The following is a 14819-nucleotide window of genomic DNA, read 5'->3' as shown; positions in this document are numbered from 1 at the left end:
TTAGAGCCACCCACCTGCCCCCACTGCCGTCCGGAGTCACCCCCTGGAACTTGGGGGTCACGGACCTGACCCTTGCGCCACGGCCTTTGGGGTGTCTCCCATCACAGCCTCTCCCTGCTGTCCCCAGGAGTCTGTGAGCTCCTCGGGTCAGCCCTAGGCCTGTCCCAGAGATGGTGTGCACTGTGCAATTGCTGAAGAAGGGGCCGCTTTGCCCCTCGGATGGGCAGATGGAGGCCGGAGAGGGGGCAGGCACACCCCCACTCTCTCCCGCATGGAAACCTCCCTGCTCCTGCCGCCCTCCGCCCACAGGCAGATGAGGCTGTCTTATCACCGGCTCGTCCCCGGCACAGGGAGGGCAGGTTAGAGGCTGGAGGATGAGGACAACACAGCGGGGAGGCCGGGCAGGGTGACAGCCAGTGCAGGGGTGCACACGGCTCTGCTCCTGCTGAGGACGGCTGGAGCGGAGCAGGGTGGTGACTGCCAGGACGGGGGCCTTCTCTGCCGTGGGTGGGGACAGGGACGGGAGGCTGTGGTCAGCCCCGTGTGGGGTCCTGGGGGCCACCTGGCTTGGGCAGCCGCGCCAGCCTCTCTCTCCCTTGTCCCCATCCTTGGCTTACTCTCCCCTCCCCCTCCCCTGCCATGCCCCCAGCCCGTAAGTGTTGGCCAGAATGCCCAGAGCGTTTCTCTGGGAACCAATCCCGGGGAGGGCTCAGCTGCCCGGCCCCGTTGCTAGGCGACCAGCAGGCTTGGTGCCACTGTCCCGCTCGGGAAGCCCGAGGCCCCCTCTCTGCCCGTTGGGTGGCTGCTGGGAGGCTCAGGGCCCCGGCACGCAGGACAGCTCCCACCACGGCCATGCCACGCCTCACCCCCACGTGGGCCGTGTGGGCAGTCCCACAGCCTAGCAGGACTCACTTGTCCACACCGCCAGGGCCACCGCACCCATGCTGTGGTATGTCACCAGGCACTGAATTGCAGGGCTGGTTTGGTAACTCTCTATATGGTTAAGGTGCTGTGTGGCAGAAGGGCTTGGCCACAAGACCTGTTGGCTTCTTTGCCTCCTCGGGTGGGGCGGGGCTTGGGTCTCACCTGGCCCGGGGGGGGGGGTAGTGGGGGGTTGCTGGGGCACCTTGCATTCTGAGTGGGCCTGATGTGGGGGTTGATAAGGAGGGTATGTGGCCTGGGCTGCAGGAGCTGTAGGCAGAAATGATGCTGGGAGAATTGGGGGTTGGGGAGGGGCAGATTTAAGGCTCGGGGACCTTTGCTGTGGGCAGGTGCCCACTGGGCAGCAGAACGAAGGCCGGGACCACGATCTGGACCCGAAGCTTCGGGTCAGTGGCCTTGTGAGTCTGTCCCAGCCCGACTGTCCTTTGTTTCATTGTTCCCTTGGAAGAACACGTTGAGAGCCCAGGCCCCGAATTAAGGATGCTGTTTGCCTTGTGGTTCTGTGTTCCAACCGGGCATAGCTTGTGGTCCCTTTCCCACAAACACAGGAGTGTCCCCGACCCCGGGCCACATTGTCCCACTGGGAGAATATACCCCGATTCCCAGTGGTGGGTCTGGCTGTGGACTTGGGGGAGATGTGCACACACTCAGGACCTGAAGTAGGGGTCTCTTCTAGTCCTTCCTCCCTGGGGGCGCCCCTGCTGTCACAAGGGAGGCCCCGGATGGCTGTGCGCGCTGGCCCCGTGCCCACATGTGCAGAGTTGGAGGTTGTCAGGGGCCCTGTGTCTGGGCAGCAGGGGGACAGCAGATGCCTGGGCAGTGGTTGGCTCTGCCCGCCCCCCACTCTCCCACCCCCAAGCCTGCTCGGACCTGCTCCCAGGGGTCATACCTGGGGCCTTGGCCTGGAGGCAGCAGCAGTAGGGCTCTGTCCGGCCTCCACTGGTGCCCACGCCTGGGCCAAGCAAAGATACCCAAAGATGGGGGCTTGCAGACCCTCGCTGGCTGCAGGTGGTTAGACTGAGATTTAGGGACAAGAATGAGCTTTGCCTGGCTTACTGCTAGTAGAGGGACAGTGCCGGGGACTCAGCATCCAGCGTCCCAAGCATCCGGCGTCAGCCATGTGGTGCTGGGGCCTCGGCCCTCCTCCACCAGTGCGCTGTGCGTCCTTGACCCCTTATTGTAGCAAAACGGTTGGGCCTCAACCTACGGTCAGCAACGACACCCAGGAGCCACTGGCAGAATGTCTCCAGGGTCATGGCCGGGGCTCCTGCTGCCCTCCCACCTGCTGTCACCAGAGCTTGGCCCCGAGGGTGGGTTGGTCATCTGACTGCAGAGGAGGATACTGCTGTTCTGAGCCTTGCAGGAGAGATGAGAGACAGAGACAGTGAGACAGCCCCCCCCCCCCCCCCCCCCCGGCCTGCTGTCAGCTTCCTAGTGACAACTCACACCTCACTTGCTTTTGGATTCCTGGGGCAGCTCAGATGGCACCATTCGGTTTGCTCACCTGTAAAATGGACTTCGTGTATAGTTCGTGTATAGTTGGTGACCTGCTGTGCATGGCCCTAGGGGTTCGGGGGTGACGAGGCACGGGCCTGACCACCTCCTTGTTCAGCTAGTAGGACTCATGTGCATGAGGAGGCTGCCGGAGGACGGCAGAGGCGGGGAGAGCCCCCCAGGTGGGACAAGGCCCACGATGGGTGTACTGGCCTCGTTCTAAGAGAGTCCAGGGAAGAAAGGGTTCAGGCACGGCCCCCTCCCGACAGCCTCCCTCCCCAACCACCCCCAGGGGGCTCGGTCCTTAGTCTGAGCTCTCAGCCCTGTGAGCCGCCCTCCCTTGCTGCTAGGCTGTCGCGATCCTCCCTTGGGGAGCCTGCCCCCCACCCCTGCCGGGCTGTCGGCGACTCAGGGACTGGCTGCTGGGTCCGACCGGTCACATCTGCGTCTCCGGGGGGCCTAGCTCAGCTGGACTAGGTGGATACATCTCGGGGAGCCCCTGGCCACCCAGCCACCCAGAGTCCTGGGGCAAGAGGGGAGGCTGAGGCTGGCTCTTGCCGAACCAAGGACCGGCTGCTTCGTGAGGTGTAGTGAGCTGGTCGTCTTTGGAGGCAGTCACGTGACGGACGCCCACATTTGGGAATCTTGGGGAGAGAGATTCCTTCCTGCCACGGGTGGGCTTCTGGCCTGGGTCTCGTGAGCTCGGGCTTGTCAGATTTGATGATTCTGGCACTTCAGCCTTGTCGTTGAGATCAAACCGCACGGGAACCGCAGGAAAGTCCGGCCCCTGCCGTTTCGGCGAAAAGCAGGAGAAAGTGCTGTTCCTCTTTGAAGCATCTTAAGGGGACGTGGCTCCGGGGTCTGGGCCTCTGCGGCCTCCGCTTCCCACTGCCCCCGCCTCTCCCCTCCCCTCCCCTCATGGCCTCTATTTAACTCCAAAATAGCTTTAATTAAAAATGTGCCAGAGTGTTCACAGACTAAATTACCGTATTGCAGTTCGTATTTTCTTTCTCGTGTCGGCTTTAAAATTCCATCAACACAGCTGCCTCCTCTGCGATGATTCATCTCGAGCCCCCGTACACATGATTCCTTTTCCTGTGGATTCTGTGCCCGGCCGGGCCGGGGTGGGGGCGGCTGTCATGGACGCCGGGGCCTCGGCTCTTGGTTCCCTCGCTTAATCCCCCTGCTGGGCTGATAAATGTAAGGCTCCGCGTTCGCCCAGAAGCCAGCTTTACAAAAGAGCCAGTGACGTTCGGGCTGATGTCACACGGGGCAAGTGGGCAGCCGTCCTGGGGATGGAGGCCGCGGTCCAGGCCCGCCTCCCTCCTCCTCACCCCTGTGCCTGCCCTTTCTCTATCCTGCCACGCCACGCAGGGTCGCCTGAACCACTCAGGTTAGAAGTGACCCCAGGATTTACACGAAGCGCAGATGGGGAAGCTGAGGCCTGGGCGGAGGAGGGCGTCCGGGCCTGAGTGACTGTGTCAGTGTCCTGGGGCCGCTGTAACAAAGAGGCATAGACCGGGTAGCTTCAGCAACAGAAGTGTGCTGTCTCATGGTTTTAGGGGCCACGGGGTCAACGTATGAACCTGGGGGGACACAATCTAGCCTGCAGCAATGGCGTCATTGGCCTGATGGTATGAAGAAGTGGGTTTGGGCTCTAGAGGAATTGGAGTTCAAATGATGCCCCAGCACTCACCTGCTCTGTGGCTTTAGGCATGATGCGTTATGTCCTGATGCTTCGGGTTCCTTACCTGTGAGGCAGGGATGACGGTGATGCCCACTGCCTGCCGGGCACTGCCTGCCCTTCTCTCTTTTTCCTGCTCTCAGGGACCTGGGATGTTCAAGGTCTGTGGTAGACTTGTGCCCACCTGCCTGGGCCTGGCCCGTCCCCGTATGAATTGCTCCTTTCTGGCCTTTGTCTGAGTTTTGAACCATACGGGCCGGGGGACAGCGGAATAGTCTGCCACCCTCTAAGCCTGTGCCGAGGCCTCAGTGCTGTGTTCTGAGTCCCCGGGGAAGACCTGTCGTCCTGAGTGGCCCGTTCCCTTGCCCAAGCTGTCCAGAGACGCTGGCCTCCAGTGTTTCTTTGGTGGTGCCTTCTGGGACAGGTTGCTGCTGGTTGACGGGCTCTGGGCTGTCCCTGCTTGAGGCATGGTGGTCACGTCCTGCTCCCTCCCTTGTGAATGGTGTGCTTTCTGGATCTCTGGAGGGCTTTAGCTACGTCTTTAGCAGAACCTCAGAACCGGTCCTTGAACCTCTCCTTCAACCAGGGAAGAAACCTTTCTAGCATCTGAGCAGATGGTCTGTCTAGCAATACGGGCAGAAGGAGGCTAGGAATACCACCTCTGTCCCCTCTATGCCTGAGGCTTAATCGCTGTCCACTGTGAGCCACATGCTGGGTGACCATCAAGGCCAAGCCCAGGACTCTAGGGCTAGATAGAGGGACTGGTTCAAGTCGCCAAAGTGCCGCTTACCAGCTGGGGGGCGTTGGGCCAGGGGCTTAACCTCTCTGTGCCTCAGTTTTCTCGTCTGTAAAATGGGGACACTGATGGTGGCCGCCCCAGGATTAAAGGGCAAATCCCGCAAAGCACTGAGGACTAGGGCTGGCCAGTGGAAAGAGTCGTGGGCCATCCAGCAGCCGAGTGCCCCTCGTGACCCCGATTTACCTGCAAGCAGCAGAGACCTGGAACACTGATGGGCTGCTCAGACTCACCCAGCCGCGGTGGGATTTGGATTTTGCAAATCTCTTCCCCTCCCCAAAGCCCCCCACCCCGTCCTGGGGAGATCCCGAGGCCTGTCCCTCCCTCTCACTCACCTTATTGCCGAGGGGACCTGTAAGGGGCCGATGGTCACTGGGGTGGATGAGACCGTCTGGGTGTTCTGCCATCAGCCACACGCTCGAGTTTGAAACCTGGGATTTGGGGTCTGACATTGCATGGGGAGTAGGGACGTGGTGCCAGCAGTGGGTGAGTAATAGTAACCGTACATTCGCCACGCGTGGGGCCTCCGCTGCCTGATCTGAGCACCAATCAGGAAGAACCGTCTGGGCCCCCAGCCACGGAGCCGCCGCTCTCTTCTTAACGGCCTGCAAATGAGTTCTCTTGAAATTAAAGGGGAAACCGAGAAGACAAGTGTGGCCGGACGGTTGTACCAGCATGTCCGTTGAGGGGCCTCGCCAGTCACCCCCCCCGCCCCTCCCAGCCGGCGGGCTGGCATCTCGGGGCGCCTCTAGGCCAGTGCAGGGGCCTGGTGTGAGCCCCGAGAGGGCTGGGAGCGGGCCGGGCACTTGGGCAGCCCTTGTAAACATGGGGCTTTCTAAAAACGTGGGGGCTCCAAGGTGCCCACCCCGGCCCGGCCGAGGCCCCGGCACCTTTGGGCTACCGAGGGACCAGGGGAGGGGGGGCCGAGGGGGGCCGTGGCTGGCATTTCCTGGGTGACACCGCTCCTCTTCCCTTGCAGCCGCCCCGCCCCTGCGGCCGCCCGAGAAGCTGGTTTCAGGTAGAACCGCCTGGCGGGACGTGTTTGCAGTGGTGTCTGTGGTGGGGGCTGTTTTGAGTGCTGTGTGCTGTCCTGTCTCCTCCGGGTCTCCCCCGGCCCTGGCACCCTCCTGGCACTTCCTGGGAGCTCAGCACCCCCAGGTGCCCCGGTTCTGCTTCTAGATTCTTCCTGGGGTCTGCCCTTCCCGAGCTGGCATTGGAGTCCAGCTTTGCCGAACGGCAGCAGAGAGCCACGGGGCAGCGGCCTCCGCGGTGCCCCACGCAGGCCGTGCTCACTGAGCTGCCACCGCATCCACCCAGCTGGCCTTTGTAGTCCGAGTGCTCTCCGGATGCCCCTTTGTCAGCGTTCACCCTTGGGGCCCCACCTCCCGGTCCTGGCTTCGCACGGTAGACGCTGCGTCCCTGCCGGGTGCACGCAGTAGGTGCTGCCCGAACACAGCCCTGCCGGGTGCACGCAGTAGGTGCTGCAGCAGACGGTCCCTCGGGGACTGGAGTCCTTTGGGCAGCAGGTGGGAGGGGTGACAGCTGCTCTGAGGGAGCCCATCCACAGCTGCTGCCCAGGGAGGGGCACGTGGGCAGGGTCCTCCCTTTGCATCCTGCTGTGGCCCTTTTCTGCTCCAGGAGGAGCCCTCTGACGGTGCTCCCCGGAGCCCCCCGGCGGGCAATGGCTGGGGAGCTCACTGCATGCCTGCGGGGGCCCAGAGGGGCTGGGGCAGCCCGAGTTCACGCCAGCTCCGAGCCAGGCAGCGACGCGGGGACTGAGGCCCGTGTCCTTAACAGCGGACTCGGCGGGGGGGGGGTGGAAGGAGGGAGGGGGGCAGGGGCGTGGCCTCCCGGGTGTCCCCCCTGGCTGGAAGGGGCAAACCTGTTTGCACTCCATGTGTCCTTTAAGGATGTGGGAGCCCCGCCCACTCTGTGTGGCAGATCCTTTCTCCCTGGGTCCTGAGGGACCTTCGTTTGGGATCCTATCCCATAGGAGGGCAGGCATCCTGTCCCCGCTTCCTGAACCACCTTGAGCAGGCCCAGCCAACCCACAAGGCCATTTCAGCTCCGCGTCCCCTCGGCGATGAAAACCTAAGGATTTCATTCTTGGGCACCAACAGGCACATCCCAGGATTTTTCATTTGGATTGAAGTGCCGTTATGGTCCCTCATTTTGATGTGTCATTAGTCCCGTTGCCCCTAACGAGAGATCGTGTGTCTTTCCCCCGCCAGCTTGGTGGGTCGCTAATAAAGTTCTGTGGGCGCACAAATATTTATAGATGATCACTGAAGGCAGGCGTGGGAATTGCATGTGCTAATTAAAAACACTCCCTCCCACCCCCTTGTACATACATGTCCTTCCGAGGAAATGATCCAGGGGGAGGGAGGGGGCTACATAAACCAGTGTTCTCAGTACCAACACGGGAGTTCCTTCTGAACCCATTTGGTCTAGCACCAGAGGAGGTGTGGATGAGGGGGAGACGAGGCCCGGATGAGGTTCTAGACGGTCCTTTGGGGAAGGACAGGCAGCGTCCAGCCGTCCTGGTCCCAGGGACTGCTGGGAGAGAGCGGTGGCTCACATCCCTGGCCGTGTGGCCAAATAAATGTCAGTGTGTGAGCTGCGCTGAGTCTTACGCCTGGGCCCTTTCAGCAGCCTGGCCAGGCGGGCGGGGCGTGCTCCTGCAGAATGGTGGCAGGGGGCCTGGTGAGAGCCTGGTGGCACTGGGTGTGGTGTTCAGCGTGACTGGGGTTAGAACGTACTGTCCATTGGAGACGAGTTGGTAACTGTCACCTGGCCAGGAAAATAATTGGTTGGGAGTTTTGCCTTTGAGTGAAGGTGGACCCCCCTGCCCAGGGTGGGCGAGCCCGAGAGGCGCAGGTGCCCTGATGGGGGGGGGTCCCCCTGCTGGGGGGGCGAGGGGGTGCTGGGCAAGAGGGCAGGGTCTTTGTCATTTTGGTGTCAGGTGGCAGAGGGGACCCCTCGCTGGGCCACCCACCTCTGGTTCAGCCCAGGGTTGGCCATAATCAGGGGACGTGGCAGTCACATTTTAAGGGTTCTGGTGACACCCTGCTACACTTCAGGGGCCACCATGGGAGGGTGGGCCACCACTTCTCTCCCCTCTGTGCCTCTTGGTAACCTTTGTTTACACTGAGGTCTTCCTGGAGGCCGTGGGAATAGTTGTCTCTGGTCCTGGCCAAGGTGCCTGGGGTGGGTGGTGGTAATCCGGTGGGTGACTGCTCAGATCTGCTTTCTGATGTTTGCTCTGGCGGCCTCCGCGGGGCATCTGCCTTAAGTGGGTTTTTATTCTAGTCCCACAGAAGCTTACAGGGCACTGCTGTGTGCCCCTGAGCTGGCCCCCTGAGACCTGGCGGGTCTGACCTGGGGGATCTGATGGGGATGGGAGGGTGGAACATGGAGCTGGTGAGGCTGGAGACCCATGGAGCAGGCTGCATGTGGGTCCCTCCCGAACCAGCAGAGGGGGGCTGGTGAGCAGGAGGAGGGACCCCCAGATGTGGTTCTAGGCCGTCTGGTGGCTCACCTGCCCCTGCTCTGGCCTCCTCCCCTCCAGGATCTGTTGGGGTAACTCGGCACCCTGTTGATTTACGGGACATTCTCTGTTTTATCTGCCCAACAGCGTGCCCTCAGTTCCTTTGGAGTAGAAACAGGTGTCTGGGCCAGAAACACCAGCCCAGGCTCTTAGTGATGGAGGGGCTTGTGCTCAGCTGGACCAGAGAGGGCCTGTGTGGGATTGAGCAGGACCCCCGGATCCCCTACCTCTGCGGATCACAGCCCCCAGCCTCTGGGGGGCATTTGCTTGGCCTTGAGGAAAATCACCTAAGGCCAAATATGTGTTCACTCACTCACTCACTCACTCACTCACTCACTCACTCCTCCACCTCTCCCTCCCTCCTTCCTAAGCATGCACCGATTCCTGTGGATACAGAGGGGTGAGATGCAGGAACTACATTTGGGAGCTCCTGTCCTAGAGCAGAGGCTGAGGGCGAGCACTGAGCGGAGCAGAGTGACAGGCTCACGTGTGGGAGGTGGGAGGGCCTTCCGGTGGATGCGGGCCCCAGGGGCCGGAGACGGTGTTCCCCAGGCTGGGCTGGGCAAGTGCAGGAGGCTGGAGCAGAGGAAGGAGGGCCGGGGGTGGGGGTGCCACGCACTCATTTATTCTGTTCAAGCCGCACTGATACAGCATGACCTGGGGAGCGACACGGAGCCCCCTGCCTCGTGGCCCCAACACGTGAGCAGGGAGGCGGGTGACAAAGGCTCCCGCTGATGGCAGTGAGGCAGGGAGAGGGGAGGGAGGATGCAGACCACTGTGTGGGGGCGGGAGGGCCAAGTCTTCACGGGGCACAGTCCTTGGGGCCCCTCTAACCTGTCCCCCTCCCCCCCCGCAGCAGGCAGGCTCTGGAGAGTTCCGGACTCTGCGGAAGGGCTTCTCCCCGTACCACTCGGAATCCCAGCTGGCGAGCCTGCCGCCTTCCTACCAGGACTCCCTGCAGAACGTAAGTGCCCCTTCCCTGGAGTCGCACTTTTCACGTGTGGACCCGGTGCCTCCAGAATCCACGTTCCAGTGCAGGGGTGAGGCTCTGCCTGTCTGCCGACCTGCCCGGGCCAGTGGACGGTCCGTGACCGCACCTGGGACTGGGACCCTCGTCTCCGGCCTGAGCAGCATCCAGGTCAGGCGAGGGCAATGGGTCAGAGCTGGGGCTCTGCCTGAGTGGCCCTCCATCCCCTTCCTTCCCCCCGCCCTCTGCCAGCCGGGGGTCTGGGCTCGTGGCCCTCGGAGGCTTGTGCGGGCCCCGCGAGGCGGTTAGAGATGGCGGCCAAGCCCGAGCGATGTTGGGGCGGCGAGGGGCCGCGTCTGGAGGCCCCGCGAGCGGCTGCCCAGGCCCCGGGTGCAGGGCACCTGTCACTGCTCGGCTCCGGCGGGTGGGGAAGGGTGCCTGGCCGGGGCTTGGGCCGGGGCGGCAGTGAATGTGATGCGTACTCGCTACCCAGGCTTTGTGACCGAGCGTCGGGGAGAAGCTCCGGTTTGTGCCGGGCACTAGTTCACCCTGGGTCCTCCGGGGCGGTCCTGGGCTCTGGGCTGCCCCGAGTGCGTGAGGGGGGCGCGGCGTGGGGCCAGCTCTCTGGGACGCGGATGGCTAGTCGGGACCGCTCCCTGTGGGCCAACGTGTCCGCCATCCCTGTGCGACGTGTCCAGAGTGCACGGTCTGGGGAGGCAGAGCTCACTGGTTGGCCAGGGCTGGGAAGAGGGCCATGGGGATTGCTGACGAGTATGGGGTTTCTTTTCGGGGTGAGGAAGTGTTCTATTGGGATGATTGCGTAAATCTGTGAACACGCCCAAGAACGCTGCCCGCGGACCCCTTGCCGCACGAGCTGGGCGGGTGACCGTGACTGGAGCGGCTTCAGTGCTCTGTGCAGCCGGGCGGGGACCCTGGCCATCCGCAGGGAACGGGCGAGGAGCCCGGCTGGCCTGAGGTCACTCTTCCAGGTGGCCGCTGCTCTCTCCCCATGACCCCGGCCGGCAAGGGTGACCCCGGGGTGCCCCTGCCAGGCCTCGCTGGGCCTCGGTGCCGGCAGAAGCAGGCTGGGGCCGCCGCTGGCTGCCGGCCAGGTGCTGTGTTTTCTTTTGAGGCCCTCACACCTCCAGGAATGTAGCTGCTGAGGCCGACCAGGCAGATAATCCAAATATTCATCCAGGAGCCTGCGGCCGGGTTGGGCTCCCAAGTGCTTTGTGCAGAAGGGCGCTGAGAAGCCCAGGGTGCCCCAGTGGGGACTGGCCCCTTGCTCCTTCACTCCGTCGCCCCCCGGCCCCCCCCAGCGCCCCACCTGTGTTCATCCCGTGGCTGTGGAGCGCTGTGTGCTGGAGCCGCGGCGATCTGGGGACCGGGAAGGGCGATGCATCCTGCGTGCTGGCACCGAGCCCACGTGGGCCTAGAGGCCAGGGCCAGTGTGAACCTCCTTCAAGGCCGGGGGCAGGTCTCCGAGGTGCACAGAGAAGGTAGGGTGTTTTAGGGGAGGCTCAGCCACAAAGGCTGCGGAGGCAGCAGTGGATGGCCTGTGTCTGGCACGTGGGTCCACGGGGCGAGTGAGGGCTTGTATGGGGTGGACCCTCTGTGCCCGATGACGCTGGGGACACAGGCTCTGCCACAGCTGGCCCGTCTTCTGTAAGGTGCCTGTAGGTCCAGGGAGGGGGGGGGGCGGTGAGGGAAGGTCGCCCACATGCCAGAGGGCCCCGAGGTGAAACAGGTGACCCTGTAGGGTGGGGACACCCTTTCCTTGCCAGGCTGGCTGTCCCCCCCCCCCCCGCCCCACCTCTGTTCCTATCCATATTCCCCTCTCCCTGTCCACGTGAGTCAGAGGCTGCAGGTCTGTGCAGGGCTCCCCAGCTGCTCCCCACGAGGGTCACTGGCCCAGGTGGCCATGGGGCAGGGTTCCCGGGGGCCCAGCCACACCTGGGACTCAGGGCCCCATGGAAAGAGCTGGCAGTGGCTTTCTGGCATTCTCCAGCCGAGAGCAGGATCAAGTCTTTTGACAGGTCCCTGGGGGAGACTGGTCCCCCTGCCTTTTTTTTTTTGGTCGACTTTATTTTTGAGCATGCAGTTTCCCTGTTTTGTTTTGTTTTGTTTTGTTTTGTTTTGTTTTGTTTTTTGTTTTGTTTTGTGCATATTTGCAGATTTGTGTAATCATCACCCCATCTCATTACCCCATGAGGAAACTCTGTGCCCTGTAGCAACCTTCCCCACTCTCCCCTGCCTCAGTCCCTGGAGACCACGGATGTGCTCGTGTCTCCGTAGATTTCCCTATTCTGGACATTTCCTCGCAACGGAAACTTGTAGCGTGCGATCCTCTGTGACTGGCTGCTTCCGCGTAGCGCCTCGCGATGGAGGCTTTGTCGCAGCCTGTCAGCACCTTGTTCCTTTTCACTGTCGAGTGAGACTGCGGGGCGTGGATGTGTCACGTTTTGCTGATGCGACCATCAGCCGCTGGGCATCTGGGGCTGTTCCCGTGCTTTGCCTGCTGTGAATAGTGCTGCCCTGAACATTCCAGACAAGTGTGTGTGTGGACGTGTGGCTTCAGTTCTCCCGGGTACACGCTGGCCTCCCCGCCTCCGGCGCCAGCTCTGGAGCTACAGACCCAGTTCGAGCCCCACTGGGGCTGGCTGTTTGGTCTTGGCCTCCTCTCAGACCCACTCTCCCCATCTGTAAAATGGGGACATAGAAAGATAACATCTGAGGGTTGCAAGCACTCGGTGCACTGGGCGGCTCGGGTGGGTGCCGGCCCTCCCACCGCTGGGAGAGCTGTGTGTGGGGAGAGCCCCGGGAGTACCAGTCCCGGTGGCATTTAGTCCTTAACACGTGCTACACGTCCAGCTCAGCTTCCTTCCCAGGACCCGCAGTGGCACGCTCATTGGCAGCCTGGTGAGGTGGGTCAGGGAAAGGCTGGATTGCACGGCCTGCCCTGGCCACTCCTGGCTCCCTGCCTGCCTTTGCTCCAGGAAGCAGCCCCCTGGAGCAGCAATGGCCTCCTGCCCTGCCTATAGAGCCGGCTGTTCAGGGAGCCCCAGGTACAGATAGGACTGGAGGCCAGAGGTCCCTGTGCCTCTTAAGGGCTGAACGTGTGTGGTTACCGCCCCCTGCTGGCCGATGCGGGGAGCGCAGCCTGCCGGGCACATGCTTGTGTTCTGCCTTCCGCCTGCCTCCCCAGAGCCCTTGGATCCGTTTTTGATCTCTCCACACGACAGATCTGGCCTGGGCCCCAGAGACCAGGCAGCCTGGGCCACTAGACGGCACCCCAGGGCTCTGCACACACTCTGGGACACAGGGACCCTTCCATTGTCCAGATTAGGAAACCGAGGCACAGAGTGGGTTGGGCCCTGCCTCAGGTCACAGCCAGGAGAGCTTTGCCCAAGTCTGCTTTTCTGGCCCCAAGGTTACGGGACCCGGCCTCTGGGTGGAGCCAGGAGAAGGTCCAGGTGGGGTGGGCAGATGGGGAGAGTGCAGAGGGGCTGGCCCACAGCAGAAAGTTCTGGGCCCCGAGAGTCTCTGCACAGCGTTGCCTTGCTGGGCAGGATCCCAGGGTGATGGCCCCACGAGCCTGCTCACCAAGCCTGCCTGGTCACTGGGGTCGGTGACTGGGAAAGAAACCAGGACCCAGAGAAGGGACAGCTGTGCCGGGAATCCCAGCTCCCTGGCCTCCCCGCCTGGGACCCTTGGTGTTTTCTATCTGGCTGTTGGTGTTTGCTGAGCCCGTTAGGCTCACTCCCAGTGTCTTCTGGTGTCTCTTGGCCTGGAGAGCTCCATCCTGAGTCCTCCTTGTCTGGGGGCCCTCCTCCTATGGGGCCTCCCTGCAGGCCGGGCCCTGCACCCTGCCCATACCAGTAATCCCTGTGGAGAAGAAGCTGGGGATGCCGGGCGCACCTGCAGCCTCTGACATCGGTGGGCCCAACATCTGGGGGCTGGACCCCCCTCCTCGCCCGGCCTCGGCCCCCGCACCCCAGGCTGTGCCGAGTTGGGCACCTGGTTGCCGGTTCAGGTGTCGGCCGACTGCGGTGGCATGCGGTGGCCGGGCAGGGCTGGAAGAGTGTCCCTGGGGGTGGGGGATGGGGTGAGGTCTGGTTTAGCCCACTCACCTGGTGTCGGCGGGGAGGGTGGCAGCTTTGGAGGCAGCCCCCCGCGGTTTGCTCCTTGCCAGTCCCTGCCATCTCTGAGCTGGACTCACTTCCCCCCGGGAAACAGCAGGCCTTCCCCACGGGCTGTGAGGAGGAGCCCGCGGGACGGGGTGGGGGCCAGGTGCTGCCCCTCTGTCCTCCCTGCCTCCTTTCCCTCATCAGCCGGGCCCCATTTCCTCCTGCCTGGGCCCTGGCCCACAGAAGCAGGGACTTCTGTCTCCTGCCGGCCGCACTCGTGTCCACCAGCTGGGAGCCCTTCTGGGCAAGCTGCGACAGCGTGATTCCCTCCCACAGGGCCCAGCCTGCCCGGTCCCCGAGCTGTCCTCACCCCCCTCCGCCGGCTACAGCTCCGCGGGACAGAAGCCAGAGGCTGTCGTGCACGCGATGAAGGTGAGGGCCAGGCCCTGCCCACCCTCACCCAGTTCCTGCCCCCTCAGGAGCCCCCAGATCCCTGGTGCAGCGCAGGACCTGGGACCTTGGACGTCACATGTGCTCTGAGCCCATGGGCATCTGAGCAGCAGGGTGGGGGCTTTCGTCCTTGTGCAGGGGTTGGGGGGGTCGGGGTGACCACGAACACCTTGGAAATGGAGGTGTCAGTTGGCCGGAGCAAGCGTGTCACCTGTCTGCCATCCCTGCAGCTGGGGAAACTGAGGCCCGGGTGCGGTAGGGGAAGAGCCGGCGCTCCCCCAAAGCCTGAGAGTCGGGGGCAGGGCTGCGGTAGCACTAAAGCCCCAGCACCCCAAGGCCCAGCCTCGCCTCCAGGCACACCTGCCTCTCTGCTCAGGTGTAGGTCCCGCTGAGGCTCTCACTGCTCCCGCGGGAGCTCGCTCACCCGGACCTCACCTCCCACCTGTGCGCGCACCCGTGGACGCCCCACGCGTGCACGGACACAGGCGCGCCGTCCCCCGGGTTTGGGGGCGGTCTGCGTCTGCGCGGATACAGCGCACGCAGCAGTGACTGGACACGCCCACTCACCCCGGGTGTGAGCAGGTGCTGCCCTTGTCCCTCTAATCACGAGCTGGGGGCCCTGGCCTAGCACGAGGCCACCTGCCCGAGGCTAGTCCCGCCCAGCCTGTCCTCCCTGCTTCCAGGTGAGGCGTCCCCAGCTTGCCCCGCCTCTCTTGATGTGGGGGTGTGGCTTCCCTCCTGCAGAGCCACTAGGGGAGGGAAGAGGACCAAAAAGTGAGGATGAGGACCCGCCCCTCCGGTCTCTTCGTGCC

At 63.3% G+C, this 14819-nt stretch overlaps 1 protein-coding gene across 6 annotated transcripts in view; it reads left to right on the top strand.

Moving 5' to 3' along the window:
* CCDC85C (coiled-coil domain containing 85C) overlaps positions 1 to 14819 on the top strand; it is a 79097-nt gene that overhangs the window by 60073 nt on the left and 4205 nt on the right. For 2 of the 6 annotated variants that reach the window (XM_045060497.1, XM_045060500.1), the window contains 3 exons: positions 5896 to 5934; positions 9320 to 9427; positions 13894 to 13989. In XM_045060497.1, the coding sequence (XP_044916432.1) occupies positions 5896 to 5934; positions 9320 to 9427; positions 13894 to 13989 (243 nt within the window). The remainder of the gene's footprint in view (positions 1 to 5895; positions 5935 to 9319; positions 9428 to 13893; positions 13990 to 14819) is intronic. The other 4 variants (XM_045060498.1, XM_023256222.2, XM_045060499.1 and 1 more) reach the window with 3 other exon arrangements.

This window comes from Felis catus, chromosome B3, assembly GCF_018350175.1.
Source record: "Felis catus isolate Fca126 chromosome B3, F.catus_Fca126_mat1.0, whole genome shotgun sequence".
NCBI classification, from domain to species: Eukaryota; Metazoa; Chordata; class Mammalia; order Carnivora; family Felidae; genus Felis; species Felis catus.
This window is presented reverse-complemented; position numbering and strand designations above follow the sequence as displayed.